Genomic DNA, 23,338 nt, shown 5'->3' on the forward strand with positions numbered 1-23,338 from the left:
GTGTCTACACAAGAGGTGTAGCGTGAGAAGCATGTAGCAGAGCAGCAGCAGTTTCAGTTCTACATTAGTGTCAACTCAAGATGCATTCAGGCACAATACTGATTGTCTGATTATCATCATCCAGATTTGGCATCACCCATAGCTCAACGTACAATCACTGTAGTTAAAGTGTAACTAAATGGAAGAAAAGGGACTAGATGCATATTTCACAATTCAGATAACATTTATACATCAAGAGCACACTCTCTGTACACAAGACTCAATTTCAATCAATACTTTACATGTTCCATTCTTTATCAAGCTGGCTGCTAACTCAAATTAACTTTTTTCAAACTTCTAACCTTTACGATTAAGAATGAAAACCAACCAAAATTGAACATTTACAAATTCATAATGTTTTGTAAACTCTACTGATAAATTGTAATATGTGTAATATAGTAAAAAGTCTGAGGTTGATCGGTGTCCAGCACTCTGAACCTTACTAATGTACTAACACTAAAAATATAATTTCAGTGTGTTTTCTATGCTTTACACATCATTCATTTCTGAGTTGCTTTTATTTGTCTATTACAACTACATGCTGTGTGTTTCCTGGTCTCTTGTGAAGTAGTTTGCCATTTCCATAAAACAGTAATTGTCTATGTGTATAAAGGATACTGCATCAAAACCAACAGTTCGGTCCACAGCATCTAAAAGACATGGTTATTAAATCATAGTGAACAATGTACATGCAAACCTTCAAACTGACAGTGGTGTGGGAAAGTAATGCAATGAGTTTTTTGAGAAGAAAGTCAGTATGGTTATTGGAAAACTAAAGCACGTGGTTAGATACCTCAACAGCTCAGTGTGAACAGAGGAAATGGAAAGATAGACATGGTTGGTCTAATAGATGGTCTCTACAGTGTTTGTGTATGTGTTATTCTTAACTGCCACATGAGGTCAAAGCAAAGAGTGGAAAAACACGTTGTGAGGCGCGCACACACACTTTTTTTGTCAACTTTACTGCATATTATCATATCTGAGATGGTAATTGGAGAATATATACATACACACACTATTACTATATGTATAGTAAAACTTGCAACGTGCAATAGCAAGTGCTTTCATACATGTTTTGAGGTTTCTCATAGTTTTACATACCTTTATGTAGGTGTTGTCCCTTATAACCTCATTTCAAACTCCCTCAATTATATTGGCATCGTTTTGCTCAGGTGCTCCAGTAAAACCACAACAGTCGGCCAGGACACACAATAGGAACCAAAACTAAAACGGAGCCATCATTAACTTTATTTTTTTTATACTTGCTTTGTTCCAACTCTGTCAAAACGTTTTCAGCCCCAAATGGAAGTAAACACCACTAAGGTGCTGCAGGTAAGGGAAAATTCATTCAATGAAGGAAAGTCATAGACACACAGGGCTCTAGGTCCCATTTTATTAAAGTTGGGAAAATAATGGAAAAGAAAATCATTCAAGAAATACTGTTGAACTGTTTAACATCATTATTCATGAAGGCCACAGTAAACTTCAAGCCAAGTGCTTGTCACCAGCACATAAAGTTCTTCTTCACACCATCTGGGAGCTGCAACTTTCCAAAACAGGTAATCACAATCTTAGTAATTGGTGTGCAGCGGTACTCAAAGGAGGTCAAGGTTTGCTTCCTTGAAGCTAACTGAGCGTAGCATCATGAGCTCCTTTGAGAAGACACTGAAAGTGTGCGAGTTATCACCACTTGTACAATCATGTCTTCACTACAAGAATAGGCAAAAGACACAAAGCTCTTGGAGAGACTAGTCAGTGGGTCAGTGGTTTGACTCCTGGTTCACCCTGGCCATGTCTAGGTAAGGCATGCACCAATCAAAATTAATATCAAACACTGGCCCCAAGATTATCAAAAGACCCAGATCAGGTATCATAAATGAGGCCAATCTAATAACTTTACTTCTGTCTTTTGAGATGTGTGCCACGGCATACACCAGCAGCACATGCAGCATAGCCTTGACTCACAGCAACACCATGGAGACAGACAAAGACTGTCTGAAGATACATTATTTCATGCTTGTTACGGCAACAAGTTCAACAGCTACTTGTAATATCACAAAATCACAACATCAAGTCATGTCATCAAGGCAGTTTACAATGTAAGATTTAAGACCCTAATGACCAAAGACCAAATAATGCAAACAAATCTGTGCAGACAAATCACACTTGAGTGAGTGGTTAACTTTAGTGGAAGCACTGCAAAGTAACTTCTGATGAATACAATGTATTTTGAATTCCTGTTTGCACTAAGGGTTTACAGGCAGAATGATTATTTACAACTTGATCTGATCAGTATTGGACAAAATGCTAAGGCCAGTTATTGGTATCAAAACTAAAAAGGTCAGATCACTGCATGCCTAGTCTAAGTGTACCTGGACAAAACACTCAACCACTAACCACTGGTGTCTTTAATGTAGTTGCCTGGGGATTAATAATGCATCAGTTGTTATCTCTCATGTTTACAGACCAAGACAACTAAAAACCATGATGCATACAGCATTGCATGGTGCAAAAGAAATGTTGCACTAGAATGAAATGTCAAACTAGACGATACTGGATCTACACTGAGGGAAGCGTCACCTAATTTCAACAACATGACCTCATGACATTTTCTTCACCTAAAACACTGAATTCTGCTCTTCATTAAAACCAAATGCAAAACCTTCCATTTCTCCAGTCTCATGCAGCACAAACCCCCACACATGTACATACTCATCTCATCATCACTCATCCAACACAAATTAAACCCCCCACAAACCCCCTTAAAACCCAAAATGTGATATTTAGGAGGCAGGATGCATATATTTAGATGAAAGAAGTAGAGACTCTGTGTTTCCCCCTACAGGAGGCCTGTCAGGTTTTTAACCCCATTTCAAGAGACCACCCAAAATATTACTGAACACACTAAACTACACTGAGCAATACTGACCAGAACAGAGTAGAATCATTTGTCCAATACAAGTCAATATTACACCCAACAATGTTAAAATATCTGTGGAAACCAAAAACTAAAAAAAACAACACTCTCTGCATGTACTGTTTAGGTTACAGACTAAATCTGCCTCTAGCATGATCGAAATAGTGTATTAACAGTCTAAGATCTGTGTAATTTCTATATATTCTATACATTAAATAACATTATACATACTTATATAAACTTTCCCATCCAAGAAAGAAAAAAAAAGGTCACACACACACTAATATTTAATTGGACCGCCTTTACCTTTGATAACAGCACGCATTTGCCGTGGCATCATTTCGATAAGCTTCTGCAACATCACAACACTTATTCCCGTCCAGAATTGCATATATTTTTCACCAAGATCTTGTATTGATGATGGGAGAGTCGGACCCCTTCAGGTAGTCAACTGACCTCATTCTTTGGACATATAACATTGCCAAACCTAGACCTGACCAATTGCAGCAACCCCAGATCATAGCACTGCCCCCACAGGCTTGTACAGTAGACACTAGGCATTTTTGTTTTTTAGTAACTTAGTGGAGGCAAAGACCATCTTTACAACAGTTCACAGGACTCCACAAGTTTAGCATGATGTGTTACATTTAGTAATTTTTTATATTTAGATCTATATTTTTACTGCTTACAAATGCACATGTTAACAGCATGTTCCGTTATGTGCCATGTCTATGTGTGTGTTTGTGTGTGTAAAGTTTCCATACAGAACAGTGAGCTGACTCAAAATGAGAACTCAGGGTTTCCTCTACAAGCTTCAGAGACAGAAGACGAGTGGAAAACTGGTTTCACACACACAGACACACACAATATTCTACAAAACCATAACCAGACAAAATATACACATACAACAAAGAACATACACAAAAAACATGCAAAACAAAAGATACTATACATACAATGAGGTAGACTGATGCATAATGTGAAATGGGCATAATAGTTTTCTCAAAACACACACACACACACACACACACACACACACACACACACACACACACACACACACACACACACACACACACACACACACACACACACACACACACACACACACGTTAGCAAGGTGCAGTCCTCTTCAGGAAGGCACTGCTCAGTGGCCAATGGAAAATGCATCTGAGTAACTACAAAGAGAACACAGGGGGTTCAAGAGTATTACTGGTACAAAAAGGCAATGACCAAAATGCGTAAACACTTCTTGTAACACAGATGATTTGCACGCTAAAGGAGGAAAAAAAAGGTGGAATTTAAAAATTTCCAGTCTATAGACAGATATGTAGTTATTGTACTATGTGTAGGAAGTAAAAAATAATAATTTTAGTCTTTTTAATAGTATGCATCTTATTAAACTGATGAGTAATTGACAGAATTTACACAGGTTTCTAGAAGTCAAAGTTACTACTTTAAGACTTCACCAAATGCAACTGAACACATATTTTTATGCCACGTGGGAAAACACAATACAAGACAAGGAGAGATATTAAAGGTGAATACTCATGTTGAATGTGAACATGATCAGAAGCACTTTTTGGAAGTGCAAAGCATTGCAGCTTTAAACTCTGGTGTAGACCAATAAATGCTTTTGTTCAGTACAGTACAGTGCAGTTATCTCTCTCACACTCACACACTCACACACACACACACACACACACACACACACACACACACAAAATTAACCGGCTTTGATAACAAAAGAAGTAGGATTTCTCATACTCGCACACTCCAGTCTCTAAAACTAGTAAAAAAGGACAGCCAGTGCTGCAAACAAACAAGCAATAATGTAAACAGGCAAATGTTTTAGCAGCATATTAACACACCAACACTTAGCAAAACACGATAAAGTGAGCAAAATTCATTTTTATTGTGCCAAAGGGATTCCAATCTGATATTTGTTTTTTTGAGAAATGTGAACAACCTATAACAGATTTTCCTCATGTAAAATCCATGGCACTGGTATGTAGTCCAAGATTAATTTCATACTGTATCTGCTCTTTGACAATGCTGTCAGAACTACAGTTTACCATCACGTTGTGAAGTAGAGATTCTTACAGTTTTATATATATTAACAATCAAATCTTTTGCGGTGAACATAAAACAGCAGGTGCGAAAAGGCAACAGTCTGCAACACAGAAAAAACTTCCACAACAAAGCTGCACACCTTTAACTTTTCTTTTTGTGTTGTCGTTTTTAAGCTTGTTTGTTCTTCATCTATGTTGTTTCTTGCACGCTATGAGGTTTAAATATTTCATACTGTGACTGTTTCAAAGGGCGAACGTGCCCACCAACTGTGCACACCTCCCCCCTTCTTTTTCTTACTTCTATCTATCATCTCTACAATCAACTCGTCTAAATTGTCCTTTTTTTTTGCTTAATATTTTTCTCTTGACTCTTGTCTGTATCTGTGTGAGTACGTTATCGAGTCTGTGTGTGGGAGGGCAAAGAACAAAGGTTATGGTCTTAAAGGTGTGAAAGAGTGTGTGGTTTTCTTTACCTTGACTGGCTTTATAATGCATGAAAACAGGAAAAAATTTACTTACAGCACCATAAATAACAACAGCACACGTATAAGAGCAAACACCAAACAGATTGCAGGTAAGCACTCCAAGTATATAATAAAAATAAATTATATACAAAGAAGAAGACACACCATAAAATCTTGACCAAATATTAATTTGCACACTAACATCCACTCAATTTTGGCATTTCTTATTTTCCCAATAGTCCATTTTGCCCTGTCATTGAGAGTCAGTGAATTAACATTAGTTACTGAAAGCTAACCTGGTCCGATTTGTTGTCACTCAACAGACAATAATGACAATCAGTCCTGGATAAAAACAAGAAGAAGCTATCTGAGAATTTTAGCCAACAACAATAGAAGGAGAAGCATCCAATACATCCAATAACTTCACATTCACACATTCAAGTCTGCAAAGAAAAATAGAAAAAGTTGATGTATGTGGACATACACCAACATGTGCTGTCAATTGACTCCTTAGCATTATTTGGATGAAGAAAGTAGACCCCTCCGCGATTTTAGCAAAAAGGCACAACTAAATGCAGAACTCAAGAGTAATCTTTTCCCCAAAACACATAAAGAACAACTGATTCTACATAAAATACTTCATAATGTCAAAGTGAAAGAAGTTTGTTGGAAATCTTTAAAAATGAAAAACGAAAAAACATTACATGAACATAAGTATTCACAGTCTTTGCCATGAAACTCAATAGAGAGGGGAGAATGTTCCAGAAGGACCCCCATCTGGTCGGTACTCCACCAAGGCCTGTGGGTGGCCAGACGAAAAACACTCCTCAGTAAAAGCTCGTCAAAATGCACCTGAATGACTCTCAGACTATGTGAAACAAGATTTGCTGGTCTGATGAAACAAAGGTTGAACTCTTTCGCCTGAATGCCAAACGTCATGTCTGGTTGAAACCAGGCACCACTGTACCATCCCTACAGTGAAGCATGGTGGTGGCAGCATCATGCTGTGGAGATGTTTTTCAGCGGAAGGAACTTTGAGACTAGTCAGGATCGAGAGAAAGATGAATGCAGCAATGACCAGAGACATCCTTGATAAAAACCTGTTCCAGAGCACTCTGGACCTCAGATTGGAGCTACAACAGGACAACAAACCCTAAGCACACAGCCAAGATAACAAAGGAGTGGCTACGGGACAACTCTGGGAATGTCAATGAATGGGCCAGCCAGAGCCCAGACTTGAACCTGATTGAACATCTATGGAGAGATCTGGAGAGATCTGGAAATGACTGCACCGACGCTCCCCATCCAACCTGATGGAGCTTGAGAGATACTGCAAAGAAGAATGGGAGAAACTGCCTAAAGGTAGGTGTGCCATTTTGTAGCATCATACTCAAAACGACTTGAGGCTGTAATTGGTGATAAAGGTGCTTAAACAAAGTACTGAGCAAAGACTGAATACTTGTACACATGATTTTCTTTGTTTTTTATTTTTAATACATTTAAAAGACTTCAAACAAACGTCTTTCACTTTGACATTGTGGTGTATTTTTTGTAGAATTCTGAGGAAAATAATGATTTTGATCCATATTGGAATAAGGTTATAACATAAAATGTGGAAAAGGTTAAGCACTGTGAATACTTACTGGATGCACTGTACTAGTAAACTAAACAGCACCATTCTAAGCTAATTATGTGTTTTTGAATGCAGCATCAGACTTCTATAAATAATGACAACATTTCATTCTACAAATGGTTGTGAAATGTATATATGACTTTGTGGTTGTTTTTTTTTTTTTTGTTGTTGTTCCTCTGTGAGAATTGTGCACTGAGAGTCTGTGTGAGTTTGTTTGACAGGAATCTGTTACCTGATGGTAAAGACGAAACCAAGAATGGTGTCTGGAAGAGGCATCAGTTCCAAGTAAGTCTGGTGCTTAGTAATCACCTTGTCTTCTAGTCCTCTGCACTTGCACTTGCAACAACTTAAGGAAGGAAAAAAAAAAAGAAACAGCGTCATTACCTGAAGGTGTTCCCCATTCTACTGAACTGGAAACAGGAACAAACTGGAAAGAGAAACTAATATTGAAGAGCTGACCGCAGTGCAACCCTGACATTTTTGCCTGAGTGAAGACGGGAAACTGTACACTCCTGATGAGTCCTACACAGATCAAGCATCTGTTTATTTGGATGAAATCTCTTTTTATTAATCAGGTTATTGTGGGATTGTTTATACACATCAGCCCTAAACCACGAGAGAATACTTCAAGCATGCAAACCCCAACATTGCTGCATTATGACAGCCCTGCACTGTGATGTACTGGAAAACTATTTATACTCCTATACTGTAAATCGCATTATTCAGTCCCTTGACACTTCCAACAGTGGATCTGCAGTAAACAAGTATTGAAAAAGATAATACAGGCAGGTGAGATTTCATAAAGGAACATACATATCTGGTTGTGTGTGGAAGTGTCTACATGTGTCCTTTCATCTGTGCTTCCTCAGGAGTGTCTTGTGTTTCGTCAAGTGTTTGTCTTCCCACAGAGAAGTATGTGCGAGTGATGTGGTAACACACATGCATGCGTGCATACGCGCACACACACTCACACACAAACAGGGGCATCATGCACCTGGCTGCAGCATGACAAAAGTTTATCAGCAAGTGAATCTAGTGTAAACCAACAACGCAGGTGTCTTTTGTGTGTATGTGTGAGATCACTTTTCATAGGTTACATCAATAGTGCTGCTCTGTACTGCAACAGTATCTGTATCTAAACAAGCAGAGAATTCTTGATTTTAATCTAAATTAAAATCTGTATTGTTTGTTTTTTTAAGGTACAGTATAATGTAAAGGTGTCAACTCAATCTGAGACCATTAACAATAAACTGGAATATGCGGTCCTCCTTCGTTACAGATGAATTCATTTGTTACACAGTTATCATATTATTGCCAGACTGTAAACCACAAATACCATTAACCAGCATCACAAGCATCATGTGTGGCAATGTACAGTGCAAACTGACTGTGTGAATACCTGGAGATGAAGGGTTTAGAAAAGAAAAGAATGTCTGGGGATTTTTGAAGAATATATAAAAGCACATGCTCCACACATGGTGGCAAGGTTTAAAAGCTCTACTTCAGCATCACATTGGCTTTGCCTCCCCCATGTGGACTATCAGTCTATAACCTCAGACTGAAGCCAAGTTGCTGATGTTTGCTTTTTTTCTATGCAGACTGAGGATGTGCACATTGTTTGCTTGCATTGTTAAATAGTGGCTTTAAAAACCTAGTTACAAAACCTAATTGAAGGCATTATTACAAAAAGTTATTACAAATCTAAACCTGAACTCTACTTTACAGTTACAATCAGACCCATAATCCAGTACCTTAGAGAAGCCCTATTGCCTTTCGAAACCATTTCCAATCAAATCAAAATGTCACAGAAGGATTTAGTTCTGGACACATCAAGAAAAATTACGCAACACTACGATTTGGAGTGCCAAAGCAAAAAGTCTAGATTTCGTGAATACCTCTGTGGAATCTAATCAAAACGTACCGTTCAAATAAATTCACATTGAAGTCGTCTGCTGCAAGCGAGAGTAAAGACCATAGAGCTTTGGTGTGTCATAAACGGAATCAAATCAAACGTGAACATCAGACAGGCAGAAGAGTGTGTGTGTGTGTGTTTAATTACAAAGCAGGGGGAAGTCCTTTTCTTTTTCGGTGTTTTTTGTGTGTTCGGGGATGCCAACCTCAGAGGAAACCCCTCCTTCGCATGCCTCCCACGCATCCACCTACACAGTGGAAACTTCTGTCTAAAAAACACACAAACACACGCACAGCGTTTGATCACAAAGGCTTTCAGGTGATTTAACACACCTTCTGGCAGCCATATTGGAAAAGTGCCTGGAGGAAAATATAGCATTAAACATCCAGGGAATGTAACCAAGTATCTTTACACTGTAAATAATATAATTACTTTGTAGTTGTAGTAGTTTTGTATTCATTGTTCTAAAGTATTTTCACACTTCATACTTTTACTCTGCAATGATGTGAAAGCAATATTTAGCCGTTACTCTCCAAACTGAGATTTTACACAAAGAATAACATGAGGCTTTAAAGTAATCTGCATTGCAAAAAAAGTATTTAAAGTATCTAAAATTAACATAAAATAATTAATCAAATACTAATGTATGATAACGTAAATATATATAATGAACAAATACACAGTTGGTTAGTTATCGAAAAAATAAGTCAGCACTGTGATAATTAAAAAATTTAATCAATCAATTCAATCAATTTCATGAAGCAAAACTTTAACATTTCATGATTTCAGCATTATGTTGCTTGTTTGACAAAAAACAGTTAAATTTTTTTGAGGAAATCTGTTTTTGATATAGAGGGCGAGTCTACAAAAAAAAGCTGCTTTGTTCACCATTAGCCATCATACCATAACAGCTCAGCTAACAATTTTCACTTTATAGTTTATAATCTGAAATGTGCAGGAGACGTGTAAAGCAAGTAATATCGATGGCTTTTGTTGACCGTTTCTCACAGTTTGGGAATTTATTTTTTGCCACTGGCACGTGCAGAAGTTCATCTGGCATCGAGACACTGTGACACTTCAGCAAAAGCAGTACAGAAAAGAAATTCTCTACTCTTTACATTAGCTCAAACTCAGTTCTGGATTACAAACCAGAATATAAAAAAAAAAAAAGAAAAAAAAATGTTTATTGGAAACTTAAGTATCTTATCAGATTTCACACTTTCATAGAAAACTCTACTGAATGCATCTACAAACAGACCACAACAAACTTTTTCAAGTATTCATCTTCTAGACATGGGCTGTAACACACATGCCCTGTAAGTAGTCCTTTCTGACAGCACATCTTTTACTGGCCCTCTAAGACAATCTTTAACGACAAGGTCACAATTTTTTAATGTCGATATATTGACGAATTAATGTCTGGTTTAGTTTAAGTAAACCTATAGATAAACCAACATGATATGGAAAATATATTTCCTGAACACACGCCTTTGTGACGAAAAATGTACCTAATAACTTAAAATGACAAAATTTCTGATTGGCGTGAATTCATGTTGATGCGGTATGGTGCATCATTTCCGCTAAATAAAGACTTACGTACATACAAATTGACACAAATTACGCCTAACTTTTGCTGTCAAAAAAGAACTGGAAGACCAATATGAGACTGGAAGTGTTAGGACAGTAACAAAAGAAATCCAAATACAGGTTGCCACATTAGCTGTGAAGAGTATGCAAACGCGTCACATTTGAGGATGCAGAGAAAACATGAAACAGTGGTTGCAGCAGCGGAACAATGCAGGGTTCCCCGTGCGGGGGCGGATACACTCAGAACGGGATGTTCTCTTTGGTAAACACACAAACACACACTCATATGTAGTATACAAATACTTCTACAAACACACACTTGTGAATGCACAAGCACACAGCTGCATAGGAGTAATTAGGTAACAACACAGAGTTCAAAGTTCTATATTGTATGTATACATAACACACGCTAACTTCTCTACTGTGTATGTGTAACTGTGAGAAACCAAATTTTCTGCACCTCTGCAGGCTCTTATATCACCATCTTGACAATGATTTATTCAAAGAAATTTTATAACTACCTGAAAGTCGAAACTTTCAAACGTTACTGCTCTGATAATATCAATTTAATCTACTAAGAAGATTAAAGGATCACAATGTTTGACTGTTTAATTATGCAGCAGACTTTCAGTTTAGATCTATCTAAAGAGCACAGACGGAGCTCAGTGTCGTTTTGTTTTCATCAAGTAGCATTTTCACTTCCTCATAATTTAGTAGCTGTCTTCTGTGTTCCTTCAACTATGAAACCGATCAGACTAAGTGATGGACAGAATAAAATCTCTGAAGGTACTTACACACTGATCTACCGCCCTCTAGTGAGTAAAAACGTTCATCTGGCTGTACCTTGAGGGTATGTGCAGCATGATCAGAGGAATCTGGTTTTTAAGGATGTTAACAGCCACCAGCGTGGCATGAGATGGACAACTGTTTACAGGTGAGAAGGGGAACACGCACAACCTCTGCAGACACACTGCTGGACCTGTGACACACACACGATAAAAAGAATAGGTATGCAGCTATTTCAGTTTCTTTCTCCTGTTACATGTTGTCAACTGCAGAATCAACAATACTGAAACATGTGGGAATCTGTTTCTGTTGCACAAACTTTGAGTGAGTATGCTTTGTTGGTATTTGTACTCAAATTTTTATATCAGCAAAAAAAAAAGAACACTTTAATAGATATATTTTTTCCCTTTAAGCTTGGTAATGTTGGTGCTAAAAGGTATCTCTAGAAACATCACACGACAGCTGCTATGGTTATCTTAGTGTGACATCAAGTCCCCTATATCTGGACCACTGGCAACAGGAAACTAAATGAAACCAGAAATGCAAAGTACATCTTTAAAAAGTTGTTTTTGTGTTTTTTTTTTAATACTGATACAGTGATGAAACATTGAGATAAATACAATGCATGGACTAACACAGGTATTCAAATTCAACTTGGACACTTCTTACATTTAAGGGTTCGGTACCCTTTAGAATAGAATAGATTCAACAAAACCAAATGCTTTAAAAACACACATGGAGTAGAATAAAGCATTTCTCTCAACAATGAACCTGGAGGATTATAAAATACAACAAAAAGAATAAAAGCAACTTAAATGAAAGGAACAGAATAGATTCACCAAACCAGAATGAGCAGGTCAAAGTATAGAAGAGAAGAACAGACAAGAGGACAGAGTAAAGCAAAATTAGTTTTACCTCTGTGGTAAGATAATAATTATTCCATGACTCTCCTGCAGATTTTATCCATGCACTGCTCAATTTTCATACAATAACAACTCATTAACTCCAAGAAGCATCAGACTTGCTTGTTGCATACAAACTCTGCTGCACAAATAATGAGCTGAAGAAAACATGGTGGTGAGACTGTCTTATCTAACCTCCAAAAATCGTTGTTAAACACACCGAAAAAGCCAAAGAGATAAAAATTGTGTCACTGCTCAAACACTGTGTCACAATTTTCTAAGCCAATTAGCTTACAAACGTTAGCTAGCTAGTTGCATACTTGGAGATAATGGGAACTAAAACATGAGCATTTCTGACGATCACCTCAGTCTAATCCTTTCGTTTAACTACAGCTTGCTTCACCTTTTACTGACTATAGCAGCTGATAAGTTACATCTTAGTAGAAGTTAGAGCCATTTCTTCTTTAAATGTAGGCACCCACCACCACAGGAAGATGCTATTTTCGGAACATGACATAGCTAACGCTAGCCTAAAGTGAACGTGTTAGCCTCCAGCTAACAGCATCAGATATTATAGTTTGATCGAGTAACGTTAGCTAATAGCACTCCTGCAAAAACAGCGTAACTCAAATATGAAAAGGATTATTTTGCCTGTTCTCCGATATCTTCGTCAGGATAATAAAGTTACAGACACAACATTATATTAGAGTGATACAAAAATATAAAAATATAGAAGTCGCACCAACAACAAACACGTAATTAGCTAAAGGTGTTCAGTCCAAGTTTGTTTTCCTCCTGTTAAAATGTTGTTTCCCATCCCTCACTGTCGTATGGCTTTAATTAAACTATAATCAGACGTAACTGCTCAGATTAACTAATTAGATTAAACTACATCACCCTAGATTCTGGTTGAGTTTAGGTAAGAGTCAGGTGGGCAACAGTTCTCGACATAACACCTGTTCCTAACGGATGCTCCGCCCAGTGTCGTCACTAAAACGCTGCGTTGCTATTGGCTGAGAGCCGTATTAGAACAGGTGTATGTATTCTCGTTCAGATTATGGATTTATAGTTAAAGTTAATCCAGAGCAGTAACACCACGCACAGGTGCAACTAAGACATCTCCTCCATGTGCTGTGCAGGTGGAAATAGGCGAAATGTCACTGTGCCTGTGGAGAAAGCAGCTCTTAGTTAATTATTGGATACGTTTAAAGATATATGAGTGACCATCCCACGGAAGAGGGTTTTGAGGATTGTTTGGATAGAAGGAGCATGAGTAAAGATAGTTTTGGACAGGTGGGAGTAAAGATGAAAGGGAAGTTGTGGATTTAAAGAGTGAGTTTTATGAGGATGTGGAAAGGAGATATCCTGGATTTACTCATATCTATAGAGATGGATCTAAGGATCAAAGATCTGACAGAACTTGTGCTGCACTTACAGTGCTGAGTCATAAAACTGACACATTCAAAAGAACATTGGATGATTTGAGTGTATATTCAGTGGAAATGTATGCATTAACATCAGCGTTGGAGTGGATAAGGTAAATTAAGCCAGTTCAGGTTCTAATATGCAGTGAGTCTGCTTCTGTTCTGTATAGCATTAGGTCAAGTTCATCCAAGAACGGGCAAGACTTAATGTTAAGTGTTGTCATTATATTCAGAAGTCGTAAGTCAGGGATATTAGATTTGTGAGGACTCCTGCTCATGCAGGCATAGCTGGAAATGAGAAAGTGGATAAATTAGTCAAGCAAGGTTTAAATCCAGAACACATAGACATCTCATGTCATTCAATTAATCACACATATCAGTATAGTCGTTACATCACTTTTTTCCTGAAATATTTATCACCAGAGACCAGCTGCAGTGATGCATTTGCTGGAAAAGTGCATGTGAAAAGATTTCATAGTGTTAAAACCACTGGTAGTGTAATCTGAGGTATAGAAATTATTAAACCCTTAGACCTTAAACAAGTCTTGGTTGATTAAAAGCTTATAGCAAATTGAAAAGAAGCAAAGAATTCTTATCTTATTTGTCCACCGCATTTACATGCAAAAAATTTCTTGTTTATTCTCAGTCGGCAGTGTTGTGGTCCTGTCACTACTGTAGGTCTAAAATCATTAACATTTTCTATTTACTTTGTGATTCATACAAATGAATACATTACATTTTTCTGCTTCTTCACACAAACACAGCTGGACATTTCAAATACATTAGCAACACAAGCATAGAAAGCCAATGGGAAATGTTATCAGGATTGTTCTGAGTATTCCATACAGTTTAATTGTCTGTGTAAGTATTATTATTTTGATAGAACATACTTAATTGTCTTTTGGTTGTAACTTTTTTAGGCTTCTTTTTTTCGCCTTGAATGTGTGTTGGAGCATAATGCGAGCAACAGTGATTTCATAAACTGTACAGTGAGATGTTCAACACAACTGATTGAAAGAATAGTACATTGATTAAAATTACATTAAAAAATTCAATAAACAGTTTAACATGATAACAGCGCAATGCTAATTTCAACTTCCTCAAAGTAAGAGTCTTTTTGTTTTATAATCCCAACATAGTTCCTCCTAAAAAAGGCACAAGTTCCAACTGCTTTGGTTCTTCTGGGCACGGCTCCGAGCACAAAACACATCATCAACATATGATGCACGTCAAAATAGACCCTTGCTGTATTTCTTATCAACCTACAGACCATTAGTGGAGAGGTGCACATTAATGCAGATGGAAAAGCAGCATCTTGACTGGCATGTCATCTGATTCCTCGCTAGGTTGCAGCAGCAGCAGCAGCATGACTGGGACCTTTAGTGGTTAGTTACACTATAAGAGTTACACTTGGACCTCTGGCAGAATCTGACTAATGTTGCAGCTGCTAAAACCACCGAGCTGAACATGAAGGAAGCCCCACTGAGGAAGAAGGTTGCTGCGTAGTTGCCCGTCCTGTCTACTAACCAACCTAAACACAGAGAAACAGGAGACGGGTATTGTAAATGACAGAAAGAAAGTTATTTCCATTTCTAAAGCAACATTTGATCACTGTAGCTTCTCAAATGAAAGAATATAACTCAGCTCTGTGTGATTTAGCTATAATAAATAACTAAATGTACTCTTTACTTTTTTCTTTATAGACAAAATGATGAATCAACTACTTGAGAAAATAATTACAAGATTACCCAATAATAAAAATAATCATTAAATCCTCAAACAGAAAGCTTGTTTGGTCAGGAAACTAGAACCAACAATCATCTCAACAACGGTCTCATTTGTTCATGTAAAGGTCTCAAAACTAATGCAAGAATGACACTGACAAGAATTTCACAATTTAACCTCTGAAGGGGCTGTAATAATAAATAAATAAATAATTCCTGAACCCTTACCTCCTATTGGTGGACTGACCAGATAGGGGATGGCATGAAGGAAGTAAACCATACCCAGAGCCGAGGTGAGATAGGTGGAACCCACAACATCAGAGGTCACCACTGGGATGAGAGCCACATACGCCCCATCAAAATACCCATAGAGTATGGAAAATGGCACCAGGAGTGAGAAGGAGTGAAGGAGGGGCATGAACATACAGCAGAGGCCCTCCATGCTTATCGCCACCATGTAGCTCAGCATGCGATATCTCTTCAGACACCTAGAAAGAAGTAAAATCCATTAGTAATGGGCTTTACATACCTGCGGTTTATATCAAACAAACAAATATACAGCCTCTACTTACTTCCTGTCCATGATCCAGCCAAAGGTGATGTTACCTACAATGCCACTCACTCCAAATATGGACATTAGGAAGGCAGCATGCTTATGCTCCACTCCCACACTGAGAGCATAGGGAACCAAATAAACTACTGGAGCTCCACACCCATAAGCCAAAAACAGGAAGGACACAGACAGAATGAGGAAGTCGGGCATCAGGAGGAATCCAAACTCCTCCCTCGACTTGAGACAAAAACAGTGGCCTCTGGACAAACCCGTCGTGTCTGTTAAAGGGTCTGGAGGAGGGTGAAAGCCATCTGTAGGTTTGGCTTCTATCTTAGCATCCATGTCAGCAAACGTATTGTTCAAGTTCATGCTTTCCACCAATTTTAAGTCACTGATCATGCTATCACTTGCCGAGAGTTTGATCTCCCTTAGCACTGTCTCTGTTAGCTTATTGCTGAATAAAATGCACTCAGCTATCTTCACATCTTTTAACCTCAGATCAGAGAGGCTTGGGCTTGATAGCAGTGCTATGTTACCCTGACCTAGTTTGTTGTTTTCAAGTCCAAGGTTTTTGAGCACTCCATTGGCTATGAGTAGCATTGGAGTATCCTTTAACTTGTTTATTTCCAGCTGCTTTGTCTCCACTTGGCTGCAACCAGTAAGTACTTGTTCAGTGTCTTTGGAATCCAGCACAGTTGTTATGCAGTCTCTCTCCAGGTCAGTCAAATTGTTCTCCCATATCCTTTAAATAAAACAGAAGAGAGTACTTACAAAGTATGTAAAACTAAACTGAATCAGGTATGAGTCAGTGCTGAAAAGAACACTTCAAGATTGTAAGAAATATTATTCACTTCTGGCCAGCACCCACCAGCACGTCTAGGTTTTACTAAATAGTACATTATATTTTCTTGATTTAATATAAAATCACAATTATTCATTCAGTGTACGGTTATACACTGCACATTGAATGGGCATACATCACCAATTACTCTTATTTCTCGTAGTGGACCTCAAAGCAATACAGGTGAGAACTTACACTTCTTCTCCTCTTGGTTCCAGTGGCCTCATCAGAGCACCACAAACACACAGGTTGGACACAAATCCTCCTAGGATGAGCAGAGCTCCTCTCCAGGAGTAGTGCTCTATAAGCAGTTGGACTGCTGGAGCCAGGATGAAAGTCCCAATGCCACTACCTGAAGATGAAGAAATTATATGGAAAAAACACAGGTAGAGGAACTTAAAAAAAATACAGGCTGGTGGAAAAGTGTGAAAAGTGAAATGAATGAGTAAAAGAGAATAAATGGGAAAGGGAAGGGAAAAAAGACCAGTAAGGAAAGATGTCTCTACCAGACAGGGCGATGCCATAGGCCAAAGTTTTCTTCTCGCTGAAGTACTTTCCCACCATTGCTACAGCTGGCGTATAGCTGAGAGCAAAGCCAAGACCTGCAGAAGACAGATAGAGGGAAGTTGTTTGGTTGTCAAAAGGATATGTCACCCTGACACACTCTGCTAAATGTGCCGTTATCCACATTCATTTGGCAGATGCTTTGTGCAAAGCAGATTATAATAAATGCATTTAACCTTCAAATCAGACAGAATTGAGTATATGATGATTTATATCAAAGCTGTGTCACTGATGCACTCCATTTGATGGCGTTATGCTGAAGGATTTCTTGTGTATATTGGCAAAGAACATCCCAAGTGAATGATGCTTCTCTGAAAGCCTAGAACACAGACCCACCACACTTCCACTGTCTTTTGATGATTTTTAAATCTGTGCATAAAGTGTGGAAAGCTTAAGATAAACCCAGTGTATCTGTTTCTATAAACTGTAGCTATGAAAACAGAAGCCTGTTTGATATTGATGTCTGACATACATTATTTAAATCAGTTACATCAGGACATGCAGTTATTTAAAACTTTATCACTGATCTTTCTTTGTTCTCCATCTGTACCTTTACCTGTCAGGACGCCCAAGAAAATGTAGAGAGATTCCAGACTGGAGGCGAAGGAGCTGAGGACGAGACCAGCAGCAGACAGCAGACCTCCCAGTATCACTGTAGCTCTACAGGAGAGACGGTCCCCGAGGAAACCACCCAGAGGAGCTGAAGACGCAGATGCAGTTTGGATTATTCTTATTTCACAGGTTAAACAGTTTCATGTCTAGTGATTATGGTAATTAATGCATAAGAAGGGTATAAAAGAACTAGTCATTTTAACTACCATTTAATTTCAACTGTACTTTTTTATAGTTACTATCTTAATCGTCTAGTTTCCTGTCACCACAAAGTGTTGTTTGTCAAATCATATTTTGTAATTGTTTACTTCCTACTGTATCTGCGTCAACTTACAAAAAGCGACAGACATAAAAAATACACATCAGGGTTTTTTTTTATTAATTAAAACGTCACCAGATCTGCACCACGTTAGACCTGCACCAAACACGCAAATAGGATCCCCAGAAATAATAGTATATTTTAGCATCACTGGTTTAAGTGTAGCATTAACATCCGTAGCAGAATCAGGTACTTGGTGGTCTTACCACACAGCATGGTGGTGGAGTCAACCAGACTGTGGATCCAGGCAGTGGTGGAATAATCCTTCTCAAATTCCATCTGAAACTCCACAAAGAACATGGAGACACACCTGGATACAAACAGAGGGAGAGGTTTGAATTTAGTACATTATCACATAATAATCTGCAAACAGAGCTACTGTTGCACGAGAAACGTAAAAGAAAATTCAGCCCAGAGTCACTTTAAAACCAGTCACATCCGGTGTTGCAAGACTATAGTTTCCATTATAACATCTTATAACATGTTTATTATATTCAGGAAGTCATGAAAATGTGTCACAATCTGTGTGTTTGACTAGACAGTGACTCTGCAGAATAAACAGATGCTTCATATCGAAGCTGTTCAGAAAACTTACTTTAGGGTCAAGGATTATTGATTAAATATTCCATTATTTATTAGATAATTTGGATTGTATTAGGTGTCAGTACCATGTCAGAGTTGTTAAACTAGTTGAGTGAGGTGTTTATAAGTTTATGGTTGTCATTCATATGCACCAATCAGGGTGCTCTGCACTCCCTGACCCATTTTTTATGACTGTCATTGTCTATTTTGTAATGCCAGAGAGTACTCTGTGGTCTCACTGAATCTGACAAGAGCATAGCTGTGATCAGACAGAAAAAACAGTACACACACACACACACACACACACACACACACACACACACACACACACACACACACACACACACACACACACACACACACACACACACACACACACACTGAATAGGTGCCAGGAATGTTAATTCTCCCTCTTAAGCAAGTTAAATGCTACTGGCAGCAGAGGCCAGAAAGAAAGTGAAACTAGAAGCTGAGTGGTCCAACATAGAGTAGAGCGATGAGTTCAGATATTGGAAAATAATTAATTTACTGATCAATGATTATTTTAGATCTTAAGAAACATAGAGAATTAAAATCAGATGCTCTCACTGAGTCAACAGAAGCATGCTATTTGTATTATTTGTATGTATAAACACATATTCCAAAAGCTCTGTTTCCATCTTTTACATATTGTATCAAAAACAGATATAACAGATATAACATAACCAAGACTCGCAAAACTAGTGTGTTTAGCAGTGCAAATAATCTCACACACTTGAACCTTTGTATATTTTTATATCATCTGTCATCTATTTTACTGTATATATTAAAAACTGTTTAATCAAACACTGCACTTGAGGTAAAGTGAAAATTTGTACTATTTAATCATTAACATTAATTATGTTTTTATGGCACTTTCCTCTGATGCACCTGTGAGATATTTAGGAGTACAGAGATTTTTTCCAATGCTTAGTTATTGAGAATATTGAAATTACTTGCATTAAAGGTTTAGCTACTTGCAGTTTCAGTAAATTCCAACATTTACATGCAAAACTTGCAGTGATGGGTGATAATTATTTTTTTCCATGTGCAAAAAAAATAAAAAGATGTGTGCATATAATCTATACAAAACAAATCCTATTTATTAGAAAGCTAGATTGAACATAAGCTTGAGTTGAAGGAACATGCTGCAAAAGTGGAAACATCTCAGCAGGAGTATCAGTGGAAAAAAGAAAACGTGCTTGCTGATATACTGTAGGTTAGCAGCTTAAAACTTTGAGCTGTACTGAAGACTTGCCAAGTACTTAGAGGTGTTAATAACCAAAGCTGAGAACAAAAGGCCTTGATATGAACAGTTATCTACTGTAACTGTGAGCTGTATTTTCCTGTTAATCCAGATTCTAAAAATCTCTTTGTGCACATGTGAAATCTTGTTCAGTTCATTAAGGTATAAAACAATCCCAGTTGTAAAGAAATTTTCCTTAAGAATCACAACCAAACAACTAAATGACAATGAAACTTCACCAAGCAGAAAGCACTTTGTTGTGAACAACTTCTTAAACTCTATGAACTGCTTGAGTTTTACACCATGAGAGGAATGGGGACTTTCTTGATGGGCTTCACCTCACGTACACAGATATTGACACACACATATCACCTGGTCACTGCCCGGATGCAGATTGTTGCGAGGAAACAACCAGCGACGATCATCCAACCCCAGCGGCCTTCTGGTGGAACTGTAACCCCAGATGTCCTTCTGTCTCCTTCAAACTTCTCTTCTTTGGTGACTGCCATTTCTCCAGCCAATCACAAGGCAGACTGACATCAGTATCCCGTCCCTCTGATACAAGGGATGCCGGAGGTCACAACTCCACTCCTCGGTGTCGTCCTTTCTTCTCTGAATGTGCAGCACGTTCTCATTGGCTGAGCTTGTTCAAAACTGCAGCCAAGATCTTTAGGAACTTTAAAGGATCTTTTTCCTCAGTTACTGTCAAAACAGAAACAGGCAGAACTTAAACATGAATGTAAGCATCACATAAGGTAAAAGCTCCTGAAATGTAGCTGTAACAAGTGACTGACAATAGCTTTGCTGCTCTAATTAGGTAATTCAATACCAGGTTCTTTGTTTCAAATGAACCAGACTACTCAGCTACATCACCTCCTCAATGCAGCATGGATACAAGACAGCAGCTGACAAGCAAATGTACAGAAACTTGGTTGAATCTAGTTAAATTGAAACTTTATCAACAGAAACACACTACTTTAGTTCCAGGCGCTTAACAAATAAAACAACTCACACAAGAAAAAGAGGAAGAGATTTTGAAAACTGCTAGTTTTGCTGTTGTTTAGGCTCAGCTGAGAACAGAGAACAGCCTGCTGTGTCTTATTTTTAGACACATTGTCACATTTATCATGCTTAGTGTGGCGTCAGTTTGGCAATCCTTGCTGCAAGATAAAAGTGGGTTAGTTACTGCAAGTGCACTTTGTTTTTCCTCATTAAATAGCTGTGGCTGAACCAGTGAAGACCAGCTCCAGTCAGACCAAAATCACTGGAAAAAAACAGACTTCAGTTTCTGTCCGCAAATGTGTTTAAGTCATTTGTTCAAGTCATTAACCTGCACACAAAGACACCACTGTGTTCACCCTATTATTAACATGTAAAAAAACAGGCCTCACGTCTTGCTAAACAACAAAAATCATTTCTTTTCAGTAACATTTTGAAACAGAACATCAAACAATTACTGTAACAGCTGTAAGATAAGGCAGAGAGGAATGACCTCGGTGGCTGAGTGAGGTCCTAAGGGGTCAGAGCCACGTTTTGGAGTCAGTGAGTTCAGCCTATTGCCAAACGTCACGACAAAGGTCAGTGAAGTCAGACCAACTAGCTGTGCAGACCCTCAGGGGGTAAAGAACACTTTGTTAAAACCTGTGTAGCCTTGCTCCACCTTTCTGCTGTTTTTGCAGACATGTTGTAGGTTTTAACAGATCTATGCTTAGGTCTTCTGTATTGCTGGCAAAGCTCTTAGTAGCTAGTGCATCAATTTGGAATTTTGTTTAATTGCATGGATTATTACATTTCAATAAAAGCTATATTTCCATTATAAAAAGGCACAGCAGTTAAAGAGTTAACTATACTTTAAGAATTCAAATGTACTGTAAGGGACAGCTACAGTTTTTCTGGATCCACATGGTTAAATCCTGCTTTTACACTGGATAATCACTCCCCCGAGGCTAACCTCTACTCTCTATATTGATCCCTCTAATGTGTTTAATGAGTTTGTTGGTGCAAAGCAGTAGCATTGAAGCAGTATGTTTCCATTTGAAAAGCTCAGGCCTTCACACCAGCTGTGCAGTGTTTGCATTTCGGTTATATAGCCTGATTTGGGCCATTAAAGAAGCTCAATCAGGCGAAAGCTAGAAGAATCTGGACAATCAAATGTGCTTGTCAGTGTATGCATTGGTCAGATGGGCCTCAGGACAGGACATTTTAACAAATAAAATACCGTTAAGCTCAAACATGAGCATAAAAGAGAGTAAATATAAAAACAGTTTTTACCCTGTTGACACCACCAATGCACACGTCCCACAGTTTCTGTAGCTTATTTTGCTTTGTCATCTGTTGCAATGAGAGCTAATCTTGAAAAGCAAGCAGTTGTAAAGTTTACATGTGTATCTTTGTGGTAATTGACAGCCTGTGTGTCACCAACAGAGAATTTCCCCTTGTTGCAAATTGGTGTTGAGCAAACAAACAGTGCAGTTTGCACAGATTGAACAAAAACTCTTTGCGCCAAGCAATGGACTCCAAGGAGTTAAGGACTATGATCATTTTTTTAAATGAAAATGAAAAATAAAAAAAAAACATTAGCAGAAAACGTAGTTGTATGTGACATTAGTCTATAAAAACTAGCCTGTATTCCATATGTGTATATTTGATTTCATTTGTGAATTCATCAACACACATTTCTACACATTTCTAAGCATCTGCACTATGAAATAAGTATAAAAAGCTTACTCAGAAAAACCAAAGCATTAAAAAACAGATTGAGGCAGACGGGGGAGAGACTGATTGTTAGAAACTAGAAGAAGAAAGGGAGAGAAGAGAGTGAAGGCGAACAACATAACACAAAAAGAAGTCAAAGGTGTGTGTCTGTGTTGACTTACAGCAACTTCCAGCCGCTCTCTGGACTTCCGTGTCCCTGCTTCATGGCTCAAGTGTTGGGAAGAAGCACAAACAACCCATTAAAAAACTAATTTAACCACACAAAGTTTTCCTGCTGTTGCCTCTTGTGCAAACAGCCTGAATGTGCTCTGAAACTCAACTGAGCCTGCAGAAGCACTGGAAGGAGGAGGGGGTGTAGAAGAGCCTAGATGTCCCCACAGACACATCATGTGTGTCCCCTTATTCCACTTTATGGAGTTTTATTGTTA

The 23,338-nt window shown here is 38.1% G+C and overlaps 1 protein-coding gene across 1 annotated transcript; it reads right to left on the reverse strand.

Moving 5' to 3' along the window:
• Positions 1-13,963: 13,963 nt before the first annotated feature.
• On the reverse strand, positions 13,964-23,203 carry LOC113158829 (monocarboxylate transporter 12-B-like). The gene is made up of 9 exons (XM_026355096.1): positions 23,072-23,203; positions 20,568-20,897; positions 18,556-18,659; positions 17,975-18,118; positions 17,361-17,456; positions 17,050-17,206; positions 16,033-16,755; positions 15,689-15,948; positions 13,964-15,267 (listed from the first exon to the last, which is right to left on the reverse strand). Exons 2-9 carry the CDS (start codon positions 20,702-20,704, stop codon positions 15,116-15,118), a joined length of 1,773 nt encoding a protein of 590 aa, XP_026210881.1. The 5' UTR covers positions 20,705-20,897; positions 23,072-23,203; the 3' UTR covers positions 13,964-15,115.
• Positions 23,204-23,338: the final 135 nt, after the last annotated feature.

Source organism: Anabas testudineus, chromosome 15, assembly GCF_900324465.2.
Source record: "Anabas testudineus chromosome 15, fAnaTes1.2, whole genome shotgun sequence".
In the NCBI taxonomy this organism is placed as follows: Eukaryota; Metazoa; Chordata; class Actinopteri; order Anabantiformes; family Anabantidae; genus Anabas; species Anabas testudineus.

What these genes read in the sequence shown, in the direction of transcription:
- LOC113158829 (XM_026355096.1), bottom strand. Translation starts at nt 20,704, where the DNA reads ATGGCAGTCACCAAAGAAGAGAAGTTTGAAGGAGACAGAAGGACATCT. An exon ending in TGCATCCGGGCAGTGACCAG is followed by an intron (nt 18,660 to 20,567) that starts GTGATATGTGTG and finishes GTTTGTATCCAG; the next exon opens with GTGTGTCTCCATGTTCTTTG. An exon ending in GGCTGGATCATGGACAGGAA is followed by an intron (nt 15,949 to 16,032) that starts GTAAGTAGAGGC and finishes ACTTCTTTCTAG; the next exon opens with GTGTCTGAAGAGATATCGCA.